The sequence below is a fragment of the Lacerta agilis genome, chromosome 7 (assembly GCF_009819535.1).
Source record: "Lacerta agilis isolate rLacAgi1 chromosome 7, rLacAgi1.pri, whole genome shotgun sequence".
NCBI classification, from domain to species: domain Eukaryota; kingdom Metazoa; phylum Chordata; class Lepidosauria; order Squamata; family Lacertidae; genus Lacerta; species Lacerta agilis.
Genome location: NC_046318.1, coordinates 5,348,392 through 5,370,203, shown reverse-complemented (window position 1 = coordinate 5,370,203; position 21,812 = coordinate 5,348,392). Strand labels below are relative to the sequence as shown.

Below are 21,812 nucleotides of genomic sequence, written 5' to 3'. Positions count from 1 at the left end.
AGTAACTATTGCCAGATATACATCGTTTGATCAAATTCATCCAATCCAGTGATACAGATTTACTCAAAAATTGTCCCAACAGGTGTTCTAAAGTTCAGTGTTGGTATTACTGATGATCTTGATCCTAAAGGGTTTTCTTCTCTCCGATACACCAAAGAGAGACTAGATATTTAAGAGAGTCCAAAGTTGCCAATAGTCCAGTTCCTTGTCTTCTAATCAGCTAGAGACATTAAAGTGCTACAGGCAGTTCGATGTTTTTGAATAATTTAAATTTAAATTATTCCTCCATAGCTGCCAGGAGCAGTAAAGTGCCTCAAGCAATCCACGATTTTAATCAGTTCAGTTCTTTGCCTCCGATACGGCAGGGGGCGATAAAGTGCTTCAACAGCTCGATGCTATAACCAATCCAATACCTTACCTTCAAAGCAGTGGAGGAAAGTAAAGTGCTTTAATCAATACGTGTCTTTAAACAGTCACATAAATTCCTCCCTAGTTGGCAAAGGATGATGAGGTGCTTTGTGCAGTCCTAGATCTTGAACAGTCCAATAAGTTACCTCCAAGGCTGTAGGGGGCAGTAAGGTGCTCTAAACAAACCAGAGCTCTATGCAGCCCACTCTCTTGCCTCCTACACAGCCAAAGATTATAAAGTGCTTTGGTAAAGATAGTAAAATACTTTCGACAATCCAAAGGAATTAGTCAGTGAAGATAAACATCTCCAATCAGATGAGCTTGCTAAAGTGTGTTCTGATCTGTTATTCACTTAATTGGCTTACTCCTAGAGTGTCTTTTATCGTTTACTGGCTTACTCCTAGAGTGTCCTTTATCATTTACTGCTGGCTCATGCCTCTCCCAGACGCCAATATGGATAGTTCTTATTTTCCTACAGTCCTAGTTGACACCAACATCCATGTTAAGCCAAATATTTACACTATACCTCTGTCCGTTAGTGGCTTTAGTCCATATATTATTTAATGAAGAGAACGTCCTAGCACCTACGTGCTGCTGCTCTCAGAAGATCCATACGTTTACTTGCGAAAGCTCCGTTGCGTTCATTCCGTTCCGGGCCAGGGTGTCGCCACTTGACCCGAACTTCTTTTTCATTTCTCAACAAATCGGAGCTCTGTTAGAGGAAATCTGGTCCCGGTGACATCTCGGAACCGGGCTCGCTGCTGGCTGGAATTAGGGCGCTGCTTCCCTGGGAGCTCGCTGCGTTCTGTTCGGCGTTCGGCTCCTCCCGCCTCCGCGTTACTGGAGCCCTCACGCCCGCCACCGCAGCCACTGCTCCCCGAGCTTTGCCACTTTCTGTACCCCGGAGACACCCTCCCTGGGGTTTGAGGGGGGCTCGGAGCCCAACCCCTCCTCCTTCTCCTGCCAGCAACCACGTCGGCAGCTTCACCAGCGGAGCTACACGGCGCGCGTCCGACGATGGCGGAGACCAAACCGGAAGTCCTCCACATCAAGTCACTTCCAAGACATTCCAGGAAGTGGGGCTACCTGGAAATTATGGGCAAAGTTTCCCCTGCCCCAGAAAATAGCTGTCCTGCCTAGCCCTGACCTGGTGCCAGGCACTGAGTCCTCAGAGGTCAAACCAGACACTCCACTCCAGATCGTGAGAAGTAATTGTTCAACTTCATTCTGGGTTGGTCAGGCCTCATCTGGAGCTCTGCATCCAGCTTTAAGGGTTGCATTTCAAAGGCCATTGACAAACTGGAGCATGTCCAGAGGAGGGAGGTCAAGATGGTCAACGATTTGGAAGTACTATGAGGAACGATTGAAAGCATTGGGCATGCTTAAGCCAGGAGACGAGACTTTTAAGGAGAGCTATGATTGTGGCCTTCAAATATCTTGAAGGGCTGTCATTCAGCAGGTGGAGCAGGCATGTTCCACAGGGCAGGACTGGAGCCCATGGATGAAAACCACAATGAAGTAGACTTCAGCTGAACAGAAGAAGAAACTTCCTACAGCTCAACAGTGGAAGAGACCTGCTTTGGAAAGTGCTCACCTCACCTTCGCTGGAGATACTTAGAAGTTGCATCCTGCATTGCCCTCCTATATTGGGCAGGAGGTGGGATTTGATTGCCATCATGGCCTTTTCCCATTCTGATTCTATCCTGTTATATTGCCTTTATCTCCAGAGTTTTGTTCATGATGATTCTGCTTTTAAAAAGTTAGGTTTCTTAAAAACTGATTTTATTGTTCTTTTCTATTGGGGGGGGAGACTTGGGTGGGGCGTGGGGAGGGATATCAGGCTGAAAAGCAGTATATAAATGTTTTTGCTCCCCCCCCCTCTGATTTCTTAACCTCTTATCTTCTTCTTTTTTGGGTTGTAAGCCTGAGGAGAGGGACTGCCTTATTACAGTCGTACCTCGGGTTACGTACTGAATTGGTTCCGGGTCGCTGTATGTAACCCAAAAAGTACGTAACCCGGGAAATTCAGTTTGCGCATGCACAAGCTGAAAAAAAATGGAAAAAAAACACTTCTGCGCATGCGCAGGCCGTGAAAACACACCTGCGCATGCACGAATCATGCGTGCTTCGGGTTGCACTTCTGGGTTAGCGGAGTTTGTAACCTGAAAAGTACGCAACCCGAAGCATACGTAACCCGAGGTACGACTGTACTGATGTTTGTAAGCTGCTTGAAAGCTTTTTTCAGATGTAAATTGCTGCGCACCATGCTTCCATTGTTTGGCCTTCATCCTTGGCTGAGATTTGTAGGACCCTTTCCAAAATGTTTGGTAAGCGTTGTCACATAAACTAACTGTGACTTAGCCACTAGATGGCAGTGCCATTTGCTGTTCTTTCTAGACATGCCTGACAATGATGGTTTCATTTTTATTTAAGCAATAAAGATTATGACTGCCAGTGTTCCCCTAAGCCTTCCATAATACAGTCATACCTCAGGTTACAGACACTTCAGGTTGCGCGTTTTCGGGTTGTGCACCACACTGAACCCGGAAGTACTGGAATTGGTGCTCACGCATGCACAGAAATGCTAAATCGCACTTTGCGCATGCACAGAAGTGCAGAATTGCGACCCACGCGTGCACAGACGCGGTGCTGTGGGTTGCGAACACGCCTCCCGTACATATCATGTTCTCAACCCAAGCGTCCATTGTACTGTGTGTGTGTGTGTGTGTGTGTGTGTGTGTGTATGTTTATTCCATTCCATTTATGAATAATCTCAAAGCAATTTATCAATAAAAGCATATAGAAAACAATTTCATATTTAAAAATGATCTCAAATCCAATGCAGTTTCCGGGATAATGTGAAGCTGCCTTCTATGAAGTCAGAATATTGGTCCATCTAACCCACAACTGTCTACTCCAAGGGACAGCAGTTAGCAAGGATCTAGGGCAAAAAATATGCCTGGAATCCCGTGTCCAGTTCTGGGTGCTACAATTTAAGAAGGATGTTGACGAGCCGGAATGTGTGTAGAGGAGGGCAACCAAGATGATCAAGGGTCTGGAAGCCAAGCCTTAGGAGGAGCACTTGAAGGAGTTGGGTATGTTTAGCCTGGAGAAGAGGAGACAGAAAAGAGACATGACAGCCATCATCAAATATCTTCAGGGCTGACACATGGAATAATAATAATAATAATAATAATAATAATAATAATAATAATAATAATTTTTTATACCCCGCCCTTCCCCGCCAAACCGGGCTCAGGACGGTTAACACCAATAAAATCACAACAAAAACATAAAACAATTCATTAAAATACAGATTAAAATGCAATTTAAAATTTAATTTAGACTGCAGCCTCATTTCTAAGTAGCCCACCAATCACACCAAAAGAATGAAACATCAGGGTTAAACTGAAACCAACCCAAAGGCCAGGTGGAACAGCTCCGTCTTGCAGGCCCTGTGGAAAGATGCCAAATCCCGGAAGATGGAGCGAGCTTGTTTTCACCTGCTCCGGAGGGTAGGACTCAAACCCATGGCTTCAATTTACAAGAAAGGAGATTCCGACTAAACACCAGGAAGAATTTTCTGGTGGCAAGAGCTGTTTGACAATGGAACGGTCTCCCTTTGGAGGTTGTGGACTCTCCTTCCTTGGAAGTTTTTCAGCAAAGGTTGGGTGGCCACCTGTCATGGATGCTTTATCTGAGTTTCCCGCGTTGCAGGGGGTTGGACTAGATGACCCTCAGGTTCTTTTCCAGGCTCTACAATTATATGATCCTAAGAATACCACATGTAGCCCTTGGAAGGTAGCTCATGGAGAAATGTGGCCCTCAGGCTGGAAAAGACTCCCCCAACCTTAAATACATAATTTAGGTTTGGAAAATCAGGTCTTAAAACATAGAGCAGCTTATGGTTTCTCATCTTCTGGTTTGTGGATTGTATAGTATACTAGAAGGGCTGTCTAGTTAATTACAGAAACCCCAGGCAAACAATGTGGCAATTAGAAGCAGAACAAGCAGATGGAAAAGTTCCTCCTCCTCCTTTGAATTTTTCCGGTATTACTATTTCTCACAAGGTTTGAAACAGGTTTAAGCTAGGAAGCTGCATTATTTGAAAAAAACAGGTCCAATTAATCATCTTGGATGTGTGTATTGCTGTGATTTATTTTTATTTTTTTTAATTTTGCAATGAGCTCCGAGTCTTTTGTGAAATGTGAGTTTTGTTCCTCCACAGCCTACGAGCAATCTGCGCAAAGCACTTGGCTTGGACATTCATTAAGCAATTTGTCATCCCAAGAAAAGCAGCGCTTGCAGGCAATTTCCTCACCAAATCTGTGCCTCGTGGCGGCTGCATTGAGCATCTTCTGTGTTTCTCTGGAGTCTGCACTCAGCACAGGTGCCACCTGCAGGAGATATCCTAGAATTAGCAACAGCATCATTGAAGGAACACCCCACCTTTGGCACAGAAAGTGAATATTTTATTATCTTCAGTTGCTCCCATATTAGCCCTTTTCTCTGAAAGTAATCTTTTTTAAAAGAAAGAAAAATAGCAAGTAATGAGCCTACTGCCAGGGCTTAGGAAATGGCTGCTTTGTGATGCTGTTAGCAGTCTTAGGGAAGCCCAAGCAGTTTCGGGCTCCTGAGCAGGTGCGTTTGAGAGAGTTTAACCCTTTCTCTCCCTGCCCATGGTTCACCCTCTCCCCAAGCTGCACTGCAAAGGAAGCCTCTATGTGGAGGACTCCCTGGTCCTGAATGGGGTAACTGTGCCCCTGAAGGACCAGGTGCGCAGCCTGGGAGTCATTTTGGACTCACAGCTGTCCATGGAGGCGCAGGTTAATTCTGTGTCCAGGGCGGCTGTCTACCAGCTCCATCTGGTACACAGGCTGAGACCCTACCTGCCCACAGACTGTCTCACCAGAGTGGTGCATGCTCTGGTTATCTCCCGCTTGGACTACTGCAATGCGCTCTACGTGGGGCTACCTTTGAAGGTGACCTAGAAACTGCAATTAATCCAGAATGCGGCAGCTAGACTGGTGACTGGGAGTGGCCGCCAGGACTACATAACACTGGTCCTGAGAGATCTACATTGGCTCCCAGTCCGTTTCCGAGCACAATTCAAAGTGTTGGTGCTGACCTTTAGAGCCCTAAATAGCCTCGGTCCAGTATACCTGAAGGAGCGTCTCCACCCCCATCATTCAGCCCGGACACTGAGATCCAGCGCCGAGGGCCTTCTGGTGGTTCCCTCACTGCGAGAAGCAAAGCTACAGGGAACCAGGCAAAGGGCCTTCTCGGTAGTGGCGCCCGCCCTGTGGAACTCCCTCCCTTCAGATGTCAAAGAGATAGACAACTACCAGACATTTAGAGGACATCTGAAGGCAGCCCTGTTTAGGGAAGCTTTTAATGTGTGATATTTTAATGTATTTGATTTTTGTTGGAAGCTGCCCAGAGTGACTGGGGAAATCCAGCCAGATGGGCAGGGTACAAATTATTATTATTATTATTATTATTATTATTATTATTATTATTATTATTATTATCTATGCTGGGGCAATCACAGGCTTTCCTTGAAATGCAAATACAGTGGTACCTCGGGTTAAGAACTTAATTCGTTCAGGAGGTCCGTTCTTAACCTGAAACTGTTCTTAACCTGAGGCACCACTTTAGCTAATGGGGCCTCCCGCTGCCGCTGCGCCGCCACGCGATTTATGTTCTCATCCTGAAGCAAAGTTCTTAACCCGAGGTACTATTTTCTGGGTTAGTGGAGTCTGTAACCTGAAGCGTTTGTAACCCGAGGTACCACTGTATGCAGCTTCAGATGTTGTCCTGTGCACACATGCCTGGAAATCAGCCCCCTTGAACATGGTGGAGTTTAGGCTGTGCCCACAGCAGGGTGTAATTGCATTTTGTTGTTGTTTAGTCGTGTCTGACTCTTCATGACCCCATGGACAAGAGCACGCCAGGCACTCCTGTCTTCCACTGCCTCCCGCAGTTTGGCCAAACTCATGTTAGTAGCTTCGAGAACACTGTCCAACCATCTCATCCTCTGTCGTCCCCTTCTCCTTGTGCCCTCCATCTTTCCCAACACCAGGGTCTTTTCCAGGGAATCTTCTCTTCTCATGAGGTGGCCAAAGTATTGGAGCCTCAGCTTCAGGATCTGTCCTTCTAGTGAGCACTCAGGGCTGATTTCTTTGAGAATGGATAGGTTTGATCTTCCTGCAGTCCATGGGACTCTCAAGAGTCTCCTCCAGCACCATAATTCAAAAGCATCAATTCTTCGGCGATCAGTCTTCTTTATGGTCCAGCTCTCACTTCCATACATCACTACTGGGAAAACCATAGCTTTAACTATACGGACCTTTGTCGTATGTAATTGCATACCTGGGCTGTTTCCATGTGTGCATTCATGTGTGCTTTGAAGTTTATGCCTCCCATCCAGGCTACTGTGCCGCTCCCTCCACTGAATCACTGCTTCCCTGCTCACCATAAGTTCCTGAAACCTGAGGTCTGTTGTGGATATGCAGATAGATAGATAGATAGATAGATAGATAGATAGATAGATTAGATATAGATATATAATATTGACAGGGGCGTAGCAAGGGGGCGGGCCGCCCCGGGTTCCATAATGGAGGGCGTGACAAATTATCAAGGAACAATTTTTTTTGAAATTTATTTATTTTTTTTGAAAATGCCTGCTCCGAAGGTCTTATCTTACTATACTAGGGAATATAGAGCTATATATGAAATTTCATGCATATCGGTTAATATCTTGACCCTCCTCCACCAAAACAGCTGTTCACTTGGCTGTTTTCCTATGTCATGAAGGCTGGAATTTCAGTTCAGAGAACACTTACTGTTCCCAACCCTAACCCTTTGGAAAGCCATCTAATTAGACTTTGAGATGTTTTTAGGAGGTAATTTAATTATTGTTTGATTTTATACTAATGTTATGTATCTGATGTTAGCCACCCTGAGCCCAACTTCGGCCGGGGAGGGTGGGATATGAAGAAAACGTTTTTTTTATTATTACTTGTTATTATTCCTTTGTAAGCAAATATGAAATAATGTAAAACCATTTTTGCGGGGGGGGGGGAATCAATGGGGGGGGTTGACAAGAAATTTTCCGCACCGGGTACCACCTGACCTTCCCATGCCTGAGGGGATGGGGTGACAAAAATTTTTTTGCCCCCGGGTACCAATTTACCTTGCTATGCCCCTGACTATTGAAATGTTTCTCAAAATACTTGTATCATCACCTAAACGAGTTTGCTAGTTATTGGATAGCCCTGCTTCTGCTTGTTGTGATTTCTCATTGTGATTAGTATTGTGATATTGTGAAAACTGTGGTTAATATTGTGACGAGCAAAACCTGCCTTGCTGGGCTGTTAGCAGGGAAACCTTGGTTCAAGGGTCTTTTGAGATGGGGGGGGTCCCTTACTGCCTCCTGCTGCATCTGCCTTGTTACGCTCAGATCTGATGTGGGAGTAGGGGAGCTCCTCTTCCTGGGCCGGGTGCACCCCTATCTCTAACAAGGCCACAGCACTTTGAAAGCTCTGAACACAACATTCTAGCTTCGTCACAGCTAAAAAAAACCTCCCTTTATGCTCCAGTACATCTAGAATTTCCTTTTTTTTGCCTCAGAATGTAATGCCAAGAGAATCGCCAAGGTGAGGCAATCCCCACAATCTGCTCCCTGTTCCAGAATCCCTATTCCACAATCTAGAATTTTCTCTGGCTGCCCCACATTGCAGGGTAAGCAGGCTAGACTGCGTCCTGCATTAACAAGGCCGTCACATTAACCATCTGCAGAACCGAACTCAGAGGCTGCTGCTGCTGCTGCTGCTGCTGTTGGCAAGTGCCCAGCTGGTTCTGCAACTCAGTGCGGCAAAGTCAGAGGCAGGTTAAGAGAAGCAGAAATTAGGAGAGGGGTAGGGAAGAGGCATGGGAGGAGGCACCGGAGAATACTGGGGATAGAACACCGAAATGGGCTCTGTGTTTTATTTGTGCGCTTACAGATTATCCACATAAATAGCAGAAGCTTCCCACTGGGGGGCCTGGTGCCCTTTGGCAGGACTTGAGAAGGCATCCACACTGCCAGCAGCAGCCGTGACTCTTCTGCAGGAGAGGAGCGTCTAGGCTCTGAAGATGGAGGCACTGAATGTAGCAGCCGCCGCCATTCCTTCTCTCCCAGAGTCAGGGCTGGGGGCCCAGAGAGGCCCCTGACAGAGCTGAGGAGGGAGAGTTATGAAGGAATAGAGGGAAGAGACCAGGGCATCGCCGAGCCCAGCGTAGCTTCCCCGGTATCCAGCCAGGGACCTCTCTTGCCTGCGTGGGCATTTGCACAGCTCCTTCTCTCAGGCAGCTTGGCGGCCCTGGAGGAAGCTGCACCTATGTCTGGGGAAGGAGAGAGAGCCTACATCCCAGATGATTCCGACTTCAACACTTTCCGGGACCAGTGTGAAAGCCAGGAAGGCTGGAGCAGCCGGTATAACAAGGGAGGAGTGGCAGTTTGGACCCAAATGCAGGAGCAGAGCAAGACTGTCCAGAAAATCAAGGTAAGGGGGTGGCATTCAGCTACTCAGAGTAGACCCACTGGAATTAATGAACATGACATTAATTTCAGTGGTAAAACTTACTTGAATGCCACTCAGGGGCCCCTGCCTGGGCTTGGGAATCATGGGTGATGATGCACGACAGCCCACCTCCCTTATGCCCCCCCCTTATTTGCCCAGGAGCCCCTTCTCCTCCTCCTGCCCCATAAATTCTGGACTCCTAAACAAAGGTTTGCTCCAAAACAAGCATCCCTCTTGCTGCGCTCAGTTCTCGAATTAATTCAGGCTGCAGAATGTGTGATGCTGCAATTCAGCTAGAATGTTGGAGGTCCCGGAAGATCCTTTGGGCTCTAGCATTCTCTTTTCCTCATCCTGTTTTCCCCTTTCTTTCTTTTTCTGTGAGGGATCTCTGCTGTTTTAGCCTCGAAGCACATTTTACAGTCAGAAATAACCCTGTATCTTAGACATGAATTGAGATAGATATAGGGGAAGAGAAGTCTCATTCTGTGTTTTTGAGCGTCCTGCCCAGACGTAAGGGAATTGAACACTGTATATGGATTTGGTAGTAGATAAAGACACAAGCTTTTGAGTTGTGGTTAGCCCTCGGAAAGAGGCTGATTCAGTTTTCACTCATTGGCTCCACACATCGTTTTCTTGAGCTCACATATTGACACTGAGGTGCTACTTATGCCATAAGGCCAGGGATCAATACAATGGAAAACCTGGTTTACTTGTGTACGCGAAGATTCTTTATTAACCAACGGTTGGTTGTGATTTACACGTTTACTAAAAACAAAAAACAGAAAAAAAAGTCACACTATGCTCAGCGGAGTTTATTTATTTTCAATAAGTGTGTCTGGAATTTCTAAGCAGAATGTTCGAAGGGATTCCTGTGACTTTTAACGTTTGTATGGCTGAGAGAAAGTTCTGAGATAATGGCTTCTTTCTCGTGCCTTAGTGGGCTGGGCAGAGTGTAGATGGCAGGAGAGGAGCACTAGGCCGTGCCATGCTGGGGCGCCTGCTTCGTGCCCACCAAGTGCTGTCGGCTGGCCAGGCTCCCCCCTGTGTGGATGGCAGTGTAATAAAAATTAGGTTCGGCCCCAGAAGGGAGTCCACGAACCTGAGGGAGAGAGCCTTAGCAGGGCTCCCTCCCTGTCAGATGCACAATGCAAGAAATAGAGACGATACTGAATCTCCCAAAGCAAGGCCTTGTTTATTAGAAGCTGCTGCAGCAGGGTGTTTTGCAAGCAAAAGACCTCGAACAAAGGCGCGCAAGCTCCTATATAGACTTTTGAAATCGCCCCCCCCCCCTCCAGCTCAAGACCAACCCTCCATACATCATACATACATCAGAATCTTAAGATTTAGTGTCAGGAGTATAACGTATTCCTGGACACCGCAGAGTTAGACGCAGACTTTTTCTGGAAGCTTCTGGCTGTTGTGTAATTGACTGGACAGCAAAACGCAGGAACTCAGCAACTCACTGGATAACTATATACAGTATTTATTGAAGCAACTAGCATCCATAAGTTACTATTTACAGACTTTACAAATAAAAGAAACAAAACAAAATCTTTTCCTCTCTGTCTCTCTCTCTCTCTACACTGACCACTTTCTCCACACCAACACCTGCACCACACACTAACCACCGAAGCTCTCACACAGAGCTCAGTCTTTAGGAACTCATTGACCAATCACAGGTCGTTGCTAAGGGTCTGAGAGAGAGCAGATCTGGGCTTTCTGCCAACTGCTAATTGCTTGGAGATAAACAGCTGAATTTCTGCACGTAGGCAACTCTGAAATCTCTAACAAGAATTACATCACAAATTGGGATGGTCAGAGGAGGTAACTTGGGAATTTCCCACACCTGTGCCATCTCTCCTTGACCCCTCCCAGACACACATTTCTGCAAAAAATGAAAGGTTTCCTCCCTGGCCGGTAGGGCTAATGGCTGTTCCTTGTGAGGGAAATGGCCCATCCTCAGGCAGAGACTTCTCACCCCCTCCCTGCAGGTGAAAACACTTGGCCAGCCAGGAGTCAAAATGGAGTGAGGCCTGTCTTTCTGTGCTGTTTTCAGACATGTGGCCTTATTTGTTTGGTAAATTAATAACAATTATTTTATATATATGTGAAAGACCTTAAAATTCTTACAACAGCAGGCACCAACTCTCCCAGTCCGGGAATGGCCATAGTTCTCGAACCAGCCACAGTTGGTGGAAGGCCCTTCTAGATGGTATACACACACCTGAAATATTCCTCTGCTGGACTAAATAATCCCTGTGCAGAGACATTTAATCTTCAAGCAAAGGAGGCTGAGCATCTGGGTGTCTCATCTCCAAACAGTGAAACCCCACCACCACCTCACCCCCCACGTGCGTAGATTGCTGATGGAATAATATGAGCTCTTCTGTACATGAATACCAAGATGAAAAATAAGAACAAAAAGAGAAAAGGCAATATAAAAAGGGATAGCTCTTTTCATTCGGCATCTGGCTAGTATTTAATTAAAAATGAGAACAGGATAACGAGCAGCAGGTACCATCTTGATAATCTTAGTCCATTGCTTTCATTGAACTGAGCTGAGATAGATGCAGATAGATAGATCCATGAAGCACCAACTGCCTCTGAGGCACTTAATCCTACAGACAGCTTTAGTTACAGGTGTCGTCATGACTTCGGTTACCACTAATCTGGGGTGGATCTAAACATTGGGGGGCGGGGAACGCTATAAATAAGTCAGAAATCAGATCGTTTTAACAAAAGGGGGGAAATCTCTATGGAAAATCGTGTTTTGAAATTTCCTGCTCTCTGGCGCCATCTGGCGTTGCATGTTTATAGCACATTCAAATTGCTGTTTCTTTAGTAACGTAGCTGAGTCCTCGGTCTCTAGTTCAGGGCCGAAACCACCTGCAGACTTAAGAGATCTGGAAACGTTTTCTCAGGCTGGATCTAGACACATCAAAAAAGTGTTTCAGGAAACGCGTTGTAAACTTCATAAAGGGAAATTACGATGGCGAAATACGGGACTCCACAGCACCACCTGTTGTTACAGTGTTAAAATGCATATAAAGCACTTTTTATTTACTAATGTAGTTGAATGCTCAGTGGCAAATATCTGGTTGCCTCTTCCAGACATTGAGTGGAGAATTTCCATGTTTCTTTCACTCCCTTTTTGCAGGGTTTCACCACCATGCCATCATCCAGTCATGGTCACCTTGTATAATTATTATTATTATTATTATTATTATTATTTATTTATACCCCGCCCTTCCCCGCCAAACCGGGCTCAGGACGGCTAACACCAATAAAAGGACTATCCATCAAAGGCCTATCCATTGAAACAGAAATGGAATTGCTTTTGAGGAGGCCTGACCCCTTGTGGGTTCTTGCTCCGTATATGAAATGCTTTGAACACTCCCAAGCACCTCCACATTATTCTCTACCTGCAGGATTTATGGGTGGCAGAGGAGGAGACCCCCGTCAGGATGTTGCCCCCAACCCCCAGTCACTTCTTGAGGGTGCCAGGGTCTGTTGGAAATTTGCCCCCTTTTGAGCTCCCTGATGGGTGGAGGGAATAGATGGGCTTCTTTGAACGACAACATTTAAACATGTGGAGATGAAGAGAGGGGACAGATGCCCCCCAAATTCCAAAGCCTGGATGATGTGTTCAAGATGCAGACCCTTAAGCAGCGGCTGAGGAATTTCCTCTCAGTCCAGCTGTCTCTCTCCTGGAGAATCCTTTGGGATTCTCCGTCTCCTTGGGAACTGGAAACTCAGAGCTGCATCGTGCAAGAAAGACCTTAAGAAAGCCAGGGAGGCCCAGGCCAGGACACTTGCACCACCACCAGACACCTGAGAGGACTATGTGGCTCTACAGTTTATAGTGTTCATTTGTTTCGGTGTTTTATTTTTTATTTTTCAAGTAATATTTATTGTATTTTCCAAAAACAACAACAAATTAAACAAAAAACAACAACAACAAACTAAAAAAGAAAAACCAAATACAAAACAGTTAAAAGAAAAAACATCCAAAAATAACAACAAAAAACAATATGACATTATGCTAAAAAAAATTCCATTTTCTTATCATCTTTTTCTGACTTCCTCCTGTTTCCCCTAATTTACGTCCCTCAGAATATTTCACGTACCGGTAACTTCCGAATTTAACCCTTATCACATCTTTTATAAATACCATTCAATCTCGAAATTAAAACATTTAAAATCTAAAATCATTCATATCTAAAAAATTCTCAATCCAATTCTAAATTCTATAATCTCCTAAAATTTTCATTTGCTTCAAATTATACATGTGACAGCCTATCCTTCTTCTAGAATCAAAATTTCAAATATTACAATACTTTTTTAAATACAATTTAAATTTTCCCCATTCTTTTTCCACCGCGTCGTCTCTCAGATTACGGATTCTCCCGGTCATTTCCGCAGGCTCCATATACTCCAACATCTTCATCTGCCAACATTTGTTTCAGTGTTTTAAACTGGTAAACCACCTTGGGTTCCTCATGAGGAAGCAAAGACATTGAATGCAGGGGCTATTGCACTGCACCTCACAACTGAGAGTAAAACCTTTGGGATTGTGAGAAGTTATATGTTCAACACCAGCAGATGCTAAAGAAAATAAACAAAATCCGCTTATATTAATAAGTCACACAAAATATTCACATAGCTGCCATTTTATTGATTTTGCAGAATCAGGGGTTTCAGAATCCAGGTTTCCTTGGTACATAATTGACCTCTCCCCCAAGTTATCTGCTTCCGTTCCAAACGGACTGCTGCTCCACACATTTGCTTGTGGCGGATTGTTTGAGCTACGCCAACTGAAGGGAAAAGCTGGGTCTAAGTGCACTCGACCTTGTTTTGGATTAAGGCGTCTCATTACAGAAGATCTGACTAATAACAAAGGGATGGAATCTGAAGAGCCACGTGAGGCAGCCCTTGCTGGATTGTGCCAGCTCAGATTGAAGTTTAGGGAAGCCCTGTTCAGGGAAGCTTTTAATGTTTAATAGACTATTGTATTTTAATATTCTGTTGGAAGCCACCAGAGTGGCTGGGGAAACCCTGCCAGATGGGCGGGGTATAAATAAATTAGTAGTAGTAGTAGTAGTAGTAGTAGTAGTGGTAGTAACACTCAACTCCTGTATGCAGAAAATTAATGTGTAAAGTTAAAGGAAGGCTCATTCACACTCACTTTTTGCCCCATTCTTTCCAGGAACAGATCTGCGCTTAAAAGCTCCGTCCAAACGCGTTTCTTTTGTTTGTTGCTACTGCTCTGGAGTTTTTCCTGTGAAAACCCGCTCCTTAGCAACCAGTCAGGGCAAACATCCATTCAGGTTTTTAGTGGTTTGCTCTGATAGAGCTTTAAAGAGCAAGTTTTTGTAAGGAAAAAATCTGGAGCAAATAAAGGAGCTTTAAAGTGCAGACCATGCCTGGGGAAAAAAGCAAGGGATGTGAAGTTTAGCTTGTTTTATTACAATTTCCCTCTCACTTGCCCAGCCTTTGCCCCACCCCTTGGTGAAATGTTTTGCCTCAGAGTCTGATGACGCAGGTGCTGTGCTTGCTAGCAGTTTTTCGGTGCATGATCACACAAATTCCTTGCCACACAGATGCGTATCGTCTGCCACGATGTGCCTCCAGAGACGCTCTATGATGTTCTACATGACACCAGTTACCGCAAGAAGTGGGACACCAACATGATTGAGACCCATGACATTGGGCGCCTGACTGTCAACGCAGATGTTGGATATTACTCCTGTGAGCAACCTTGCTTGACTGGCATGAAACCCCTGACAGATTATGTGACTTCCTAGAAGATGTGGGGATGTTTTGGGATGCAGGAGAGGATATATTGTTTAAGATATCCTATTCCAACTTGTGTTTACAAGTCCCAGAAATTAGCAGAGTTCTCATTCCCCTTTTAAACACACACACAGCAGATAGCTTGCTCAGGTTTGTTAAAACCTCTGTAATAAATGTCCTGGTATTTTCCCCATTAATCCCTCTCAAAATAAGACCCTACACAGTTTTCTATAAAAGTATAAAAAGAGTTTACTCACGAGAAATCATCTGTTCACAATTTGATCCCAGACGGCAGACTAAACTTAGTAAAAGTTACATTTACTCAGGAGACTGTTCCATAAGGGAAATCAGTTCCTTTGTGGTCTAGCCAAGAGAGTATCTCAGTGGTGCTCCTTCCTTGAGAGCGTGGTCCAAAAGAGGAAGATGGAGACTGGTCCCTGTGGTTTTGTGTTAACCTGCCCAGGTGAGACCACACCCATCTCCAGTTACATGGAGGAAGTCCATCCCAGCCCAGGAGAAACAGTGAGTTCCGACTGGCTGACCTAGAGTTCCCATTCTATGTCCACTCTAGCAATGTTGTGTTTGACTGCTCCTGTGCTTTACATCCCACAGAAGAAAGCATTTCTTGTGCCTCATCCCAATTTGTGCCCAGAGGGGCTCCTGGGCTTGGGGTTGGTGTATCTTGAGAAAGCCATTGGACTACTCCGCTGCAATCCTAGACCCACTTGCCTGAGAGTAATTCAGGACTTCTTTCTGAGTAGCCATGGGTAGGACTGCACTGAAACCCTGTCCTGAGCTTCTTGCACCCCCCAAAACAAAACAAAAAACTCAGCAAGGATTTTAAGCAGTAGCTGGATGACCATCTAACAGTGGATTTCCTGAGGCCCCTTCCAGCTGAATGGTTTTCTGAGTAGAACTCCACATTCTCCATTCTGCCATGCACATTCAAATAAAATGAATATTTGCTCAACCAATGTCTGCCTGAAACATGGCATGCAAACGTGGCGTTCTTTTTTCTTTTAATATGGGATTCTGAATGGTCATTGGGGAAGGAATGGCTGAGGTGGAACTAGCAGTGAATACTTTGCTGCTCAGGTCAGGAAAACATTTAGCAAGGAGGACAGGTAGATCCAGGTACACACACTGGAGCTGCTTTATTAATCCTTGGTATTTATATAGTGCTATTCAAAACTCGTCTCTGCAGGCACGTGTTACGTCCCCAGAACAGAATGGGGGGTGAACCATGTTATCTAGGGAAGGTCTCTAGTGAGGCCTTATTTCCTCCTGGGGTTTTAAATTTCAGTACGTTCTTGCTAACCGTGTTTTTTTCTCTTTCAGGGAGGTGCCCAAGTCCTCTGAAGAACAGGGACTTTGTTACCTTGCGCTCCTGGCTCCCGCTTGGCCATGACTACATGATCATCAACTACAGCGTCAAACATCCAGTGAGCCACAAGCTCTCAGCTCCTTGCAGCTGATCCTTGGGTGATGCTTGCAGTTCAGAATGGGGAGCAGGGGTGGGCGCCATCCCTGGCTTGGTACCCTGCTTGCAAGGAAGAGGAAGGGGTGTAGAGCAAGGGTTTCCCCCCACCCCACCCCTTCTCTTCCTTTGCTCATGCAGAGACACACAATTCCTTCTTCCTCAACCCCCTTCTCTCAGCCATGCCAATTTCTCAACCCCCCTTGCCTCATTTGTAATCCTCTAAGCCCCATTAAAAGCACGCCTTTACTCAAAGGAACCTAGGAAGTTGCCTTCTACAGAGTCAGACCATTGCTCTATCTGGCTGAGTAGCTGGTAGCAGCTCTATGGGGTTTCAGAGATGGACAAGTCTCTTCCAGACCTACCTGGAGATTGAACCTGGGTCCTCATGAATACAAAGCATGTGTTCTAGCACTGAGCCGTGGCCTTACTGTGGGAATGATTAGGAGTGTGGATGAGTATGTATTAACTTATATATCTCATCCCAGCTTGTGTTAACAAGCTCCAAACTTAGCAGAGTTACATCCCCTTTTAAAACACACACACAGCAGATGTGCTTGCACAGGCTTGCTAAAGCCTAAAACAATATATATATGTATATTTTCCTGGTATAATTCCCCTATATCCCTCTTAAAAGACTGCACGCAACACAATGTATCTTAAATGAATAAAGAGTTTACTCACATTACTTCCTGAGTTACACAGCGTTTCTCAGAAGGCAGGTATGCTTAGTAAAAGTATTTACATGTGGTTGCTACTTCCATAGGGAAAAAGTAGTTTCCTTTGTTCTTTTGGCTGAGACCCAGGAGAACAAGGTTGTTGCTCATTCAAGAGACGAGGAGAAAATGGTGACTGGTCTTGGGATCTTGTTCCCAGGTGAGACCACACCTACTTCTGGTCACAGAGGAAGTTAACTCAGTCCAGGTAGCAGGAAGTTGTGCCTGGAGGACTGAGTTACCTTCATGTCCACTCTAGCAATGTTGTGTTTTGACTGCTCTGTGTTTACATCCCACACTTAACACCAAGTCAAGGGAATCATTTCTAGCTGCCATGCAGCAAGAATATCTCACTCACCTCGTCCTGAGTTGGCCACCGTGGGGGACTGGCAGCCTCTACAGTGGGGTTGCTGCTGCTGCTGCTGCTTCTCGGTTCGGGTCTCTAGCAGTTTCTTCCTTTCCCTCCTTTGCTCCCTCCATGGGCCCTGCTCCTACATCTGAGGGCCCTTAGTGCATATGCATCTGTTTCCACAAAGGGCTTATTGTGTGATTCAGTGCCTTCATGGGTTCTCCTTCAAGCGGGCACTCATGTTGGTGACTGCATGTATGAACCACGCCTTAGTCTGTGGGGTCTCTCTGCAGAAGTATCCGCCCCGAAAGGACTGCGTGAGGGCCGTATCCCTGCAGACGGGCTACTTGATCAAGGCAACGGGCAAGAGTGGCTGCATTCTTTACTACCTCACCCAAGTAGACCCTCGAGGTGAGCATCTTTACGCCCAGGTTGTGGTTGGGAAAAGACAAAGCCTGAGAGAGGGGGGCGGGAATTGTTCCAGGCAGTGCCCAAGTCAGTGTTGAGGGTTCAGGGCGGTAAATAAAGGGGAGGTTTCCTAAGGCACAGGTAGGAACCATTTTTTGGCAGAGCAGGCCAGATTGCAATCATCTGAGGTTGTTATGACTTCACAGCGCGAGTCGAAGCCCTTGGCACCATGTTTCCCGAGTGCCTGGCAGGGAGGCAGTGGGCAGAAGGGGGGCTTTAACCCTGCCTCTCTGCAGGGATTGGCTGTGTGATCGAATTCCAGAAGGAGGACCATCGGTTGAACTTGATAGTGCAAGCCAATTCAGCCACGTCTCTACCTGCAACCATATCTTAGGTGTGGGGCTGGTGGGTGTGCTTTGGGGAGAGGATTCTTGCAGGATAGCAAAGGATAGCAAAAGGACCCACAGCGATGGTGAAGCACCTGTCCCATGGGGCACAATAGACTGGGCTCTTCTCCGTGTGGGGACGGTGGGAAAACACAGCATTTAACATGGCAGAAATGCTTGTGTGCACCAGTTTTTGGTAACAGGTGAATCTGGTTTGCTTTTAGGTTCATTACCAAAGTGGGTGGTGAATAAAGCGTCTCAGTACGTGGCACCAAAGGTAAGTTGGAGTTGTGTGGGCACATCCATGTGGCAGGATGACTATGACTGAAGCAAGCTGCTAAGCAGGCTGGGGGGATATAACTGTCCATATTGGCATGCTGTCAAAGGTGTAGCCAGTGTGGTGTAGTGGTTAAGAGTGGTAGACTTGTAATCTGGGGAACCGGGTTCGTGTCCCCGCTCCTCCACATACAGCTGCTGGGTGACCTTGGGCTAGTCACACTTCTCTGAAGTCTCTCAGCCCCACTCACCTCACAGAGTGTTTGTTGTGGGGGAAGAAGGGAAAGGAGAATGTTAGCCGCTTTGAGACTCCTTCGGGTAGTGAAAAGCGGGATATCGAATCCAAACTCCTCCTCCTCTTCTTCTTCTTCTTCTTCTTCTTCTTCTTCTTCTTCACAGCTAGAATTTGGAAGAGCTGTGCTATGGGTGATACCTCTGCAGTTTTTACGCCAGCTGCTCCCAAACAAGGGTGGCCCAGGATGTTGTGCCACTTAAGGCAAACCCCCCCCCCACGCACAACACCATGGGCACTCCCCTGCCACTGCCAAAGACCCATCACCACCTCCTCCTCCAGAGGCACTCCCTGCCACTGCCACTCCCATCGCGGTGCAAGTGTGGTGGCACCCATGGCAGCATCATGCCCACAGAGGAGGCGGGGGACAATGTGGCAGCAGGGGGGTGCGCTTATGGAAAATGTGGTGCAGCTGTGGAGAGGAGGCAGCAAAAAGCATGTTCCTCAGGCTGAGATCTGCTGCCCAAGGCCACCACCTTACTGCACCTCATGGGCATGCCAGCCTTCAACAGAATTTTTTGCTCGGGACATTAGGGAGACTCAAGAGGGACTGCTAGTGTGCCCCCAATAAAGGAATTAAATAACTGACAGCTCTTAGGAGGGGCATGGAGATTCCTTCTACCAATCAGCCTCCTCTGAGGACAGGAAATTCTTCCATGACTGAATTCTATTTTATTTTCATTTTATATAGTGGTACCCCGGGTTACGTACTTAATCCGTTCTGGGTTACAGTACGTAACCCAGAAAGGATGTAACCTGAACAATTCGTCTTGCGCATGCACAGACCGGAAAAACCCCGAAAAAAAACGAAAAACGCTCTGCGCATGCGCAAATCATGCGCACATCGGGTTGCGCTTCCGGGTTAGCGGAGTTCGTAGCCCGAAAAGTACGCAACCCGGAGCGTACGTAACCTGAGGTACGACTGTACTGCGATCTTTTTACGTGAACCGCCCGTGGACCTCTGGGTATAGGGCGGTATAGAAATAATAATAATAATAATAATTGTTATTGTTAATTAAATGAGCCAAAGAGAACTGATGCTCACAGAGGTCATCTACTGTATCTCTGTCTCAGCCACAGCCTGTGCCTGCTTGCCTCTGTCTCCTCGTGTAAAAGTGGGTCTTTGCTTCAGTTCAGAAACACAATGTGTGTCAGCAACCAGATTTTTGCTAGTACCAAACTTACTCTCCTTTTACAGGCTATGAAGACGATCTATAAGGCAGGGCTGAAGTACCCGGAGTGGAAACGGAAGCACGACCCTGGCTTCAAGCCTTGGTTGTACCCAGAACAGAACACATTGCCCAGCATTAGCCTAGCTGAGCTCTCCCTGCAGCACGCCGACTCCTTGGAGAACATCGACGAGAGCGGTCTGTCGAAGCCAAGATGAGCCTCAGTGACGAGGAGGCCTGAGGCCAGGATCTGGATGCACAGCTCACACCGTCCTGTGGGCTGGATGAGGCCTTCCACCATCCAGAGCACAGCAGCTCTCACAGAGTTTTGCATTCTAGCCTTTTAGAGCCATTTGGTGACACTTGGGGGACAATCCCACTAACAGCGTCCTGGACTATCCACCGAAAGTTGACATTGCGTATTGTAAGTGTGGAATCCGGCACCCTCCCCTCAGACGGCACAGGACCCAGGATGGCTGGAAGTGGCCTTCACATTCATACATAATGCTAAGCCACAGATGCCAACGGGATTACTTGGGCCACTGTATGTGGATTGGGCCCCCTGCATTCCTCCCTCTCTAATCTATTAGCAAGAACTGCTAGCTATGCACATATATCAATTTAGCCTGGCCTACCTCACAGGGCTGTTGCAAACGGGAAGGGCAGGATAGATGTATATGACCTTGAGCTCTTGGAAGGAAAAGTCCCATACAAATACATAATGCCATTCACAGATTGTGTAAAGAAAAACAAACCTGTACAATCCCAGAAAAGCAGCCCCCCCCCCATTTTAAATGCAACATTTTATATTTCTGTTACCTACTGCAAGATACCAAAACAATGATTAAAAGAATGTTGGCCAATCCTGACAAATCAATAAACAACAACAAGGAAAAAAAATATTGTATGCGCAGTTTCAAAATTTGCTATCTGAACTACGAATTCTCAGCTGAGGCTACCTCACAGGGCTGTTGTAAAGATTAAAAAAAACAGGGAAAGGAAGACAATTATACTCCTTGAGATCCCAGCAGTTAAAGCATGATACAAACAAAAGATTAAAAGGTAAAGTTAAAGGACCCCTGGACAGTTTAGTCCAGTCAAAGGCGACTATGGGGTGTGGTGCTCATCTCACTTTTAAGGCCAAGGGAGCTGGCGTTTGTCCATAGACAGCTTTTCTGGTCATGTAGCCAGCATGACTAAACCACTTCTGGCACGATGGGACACGGTGACGGAAGCCAGAGCGCATGGAAATGCCTTTTAACCTTCACACCGCACTGGTACGTATTTATCTACTTGCACTGGCGTGCTTTTGAACTGCTAGGTTGGCGGGATCTGGGGCAGAGCACCAATCTGCAAGCCCGCGAGGCTCGGTGGTTTAGACCACAGCGCCACCCGCTCCATGATACAAACATACAACAGCAAGAAGCAACACTCTCAGCATGTGCAGTTTAACAGCTCTCAGCAAAACACACACAAGGCAACATTTTGATAAGCAAAGCTGCTTGTTCTGTCCCCAACACTGTCTGGTGACACATGTAGCTTGACAGGCAGGTAATCCCTCTGTCCTTTTAAAACAGACTGTTTCAGTAATCTAACTTTATTTAAAAGACAAAGATCGGGTAAAACAACGATGCGATACCATCGGCGGAAAACATGCATGTAACAGAAATCCCTCAGGCTCTCTCACCCAATGGAACCTCCCTCCCCTCTGCCAGCAACTGCCATCCGTTGCAACATTCTTTCTGGCCAGTAGGTGGAGCTGCACCAATAAACGTACAATAGCAATAATATACAACTTAATAGGACCCAGGTGGCGCTGTGGGTTAAACCACAGAGTCTAGGGCTTGCTGATCAGAAGGTCGGCGGTTCGAATCCCTGCCACGGGGTGAGCTCCCGTTGCTCGGTCCCAGCTCCTGCCCACCTAGCAGTTCGAAAGCACGTCAAAGTGCAAGTAGATAAATAGGGACTGCTCCG

The 21,812-nt window shown here is 46.3% G+C and overlaps 1 protein-coding gene across 1 annotated transcript; it reads left to right on the top strand.

Annotated features, from left to right (window-relative positions):
- The first annotated feature begins 8,688 nt into the window (after positions 1 to 8,688).
- LOC117049518 (START domain-containing protein 10-like) lies at positions 8,689 to 20,163 on the top strand. The gene is made up of 6 exons (XM_033154255.1): positions 8,689 to 8,954; positions 14,573 to 14,720; positions 16,104 to 16,207; positions 17,601 to 17,718; positions 18,326 to 18,378; positions 19,868 to 20,163. The coding sequence occupies exons 1-6, from the start codon at positions 8,790 to 8,792 to the stop codon at positions 20,054 to 20,056; spliced, it is 777 nt and encodes a 258-aa protein (XP_033010146.1). The 5' UTR covers positions 8,689 to 8,789; the 3' UTR covers positions 20,057 to 20,163.
- The last annotated feature ends 1,649 nt before the right edge of the window (positions 20,164 to 21,812 follow it).

Bases quoted from the DNA above. Each gene is read 5' to 3' on its own strand.
- LOC117049518 (XM_033154255.1), top strand. From the start codon at position 8,790: ATGTCTGGGGAAGGAGAGAGAGCCTACATCCCAGATGATTCCGACTTC. The intron at 8,955-14,572 runs GTAAGGGGGTGG...CTTGCCACACAG, and splicing joins AGACTGTCCAGAAAATCAAG to ATGCGTATCGTCTGCCACGA. The intron at 16,208-17,600 runs GTGAGCCACAAG...GTCTCTCTGCAG, and splicing joins ACTACAGCGTCAAACATCCA to AAGTATCCGCCCCGAAAGGA.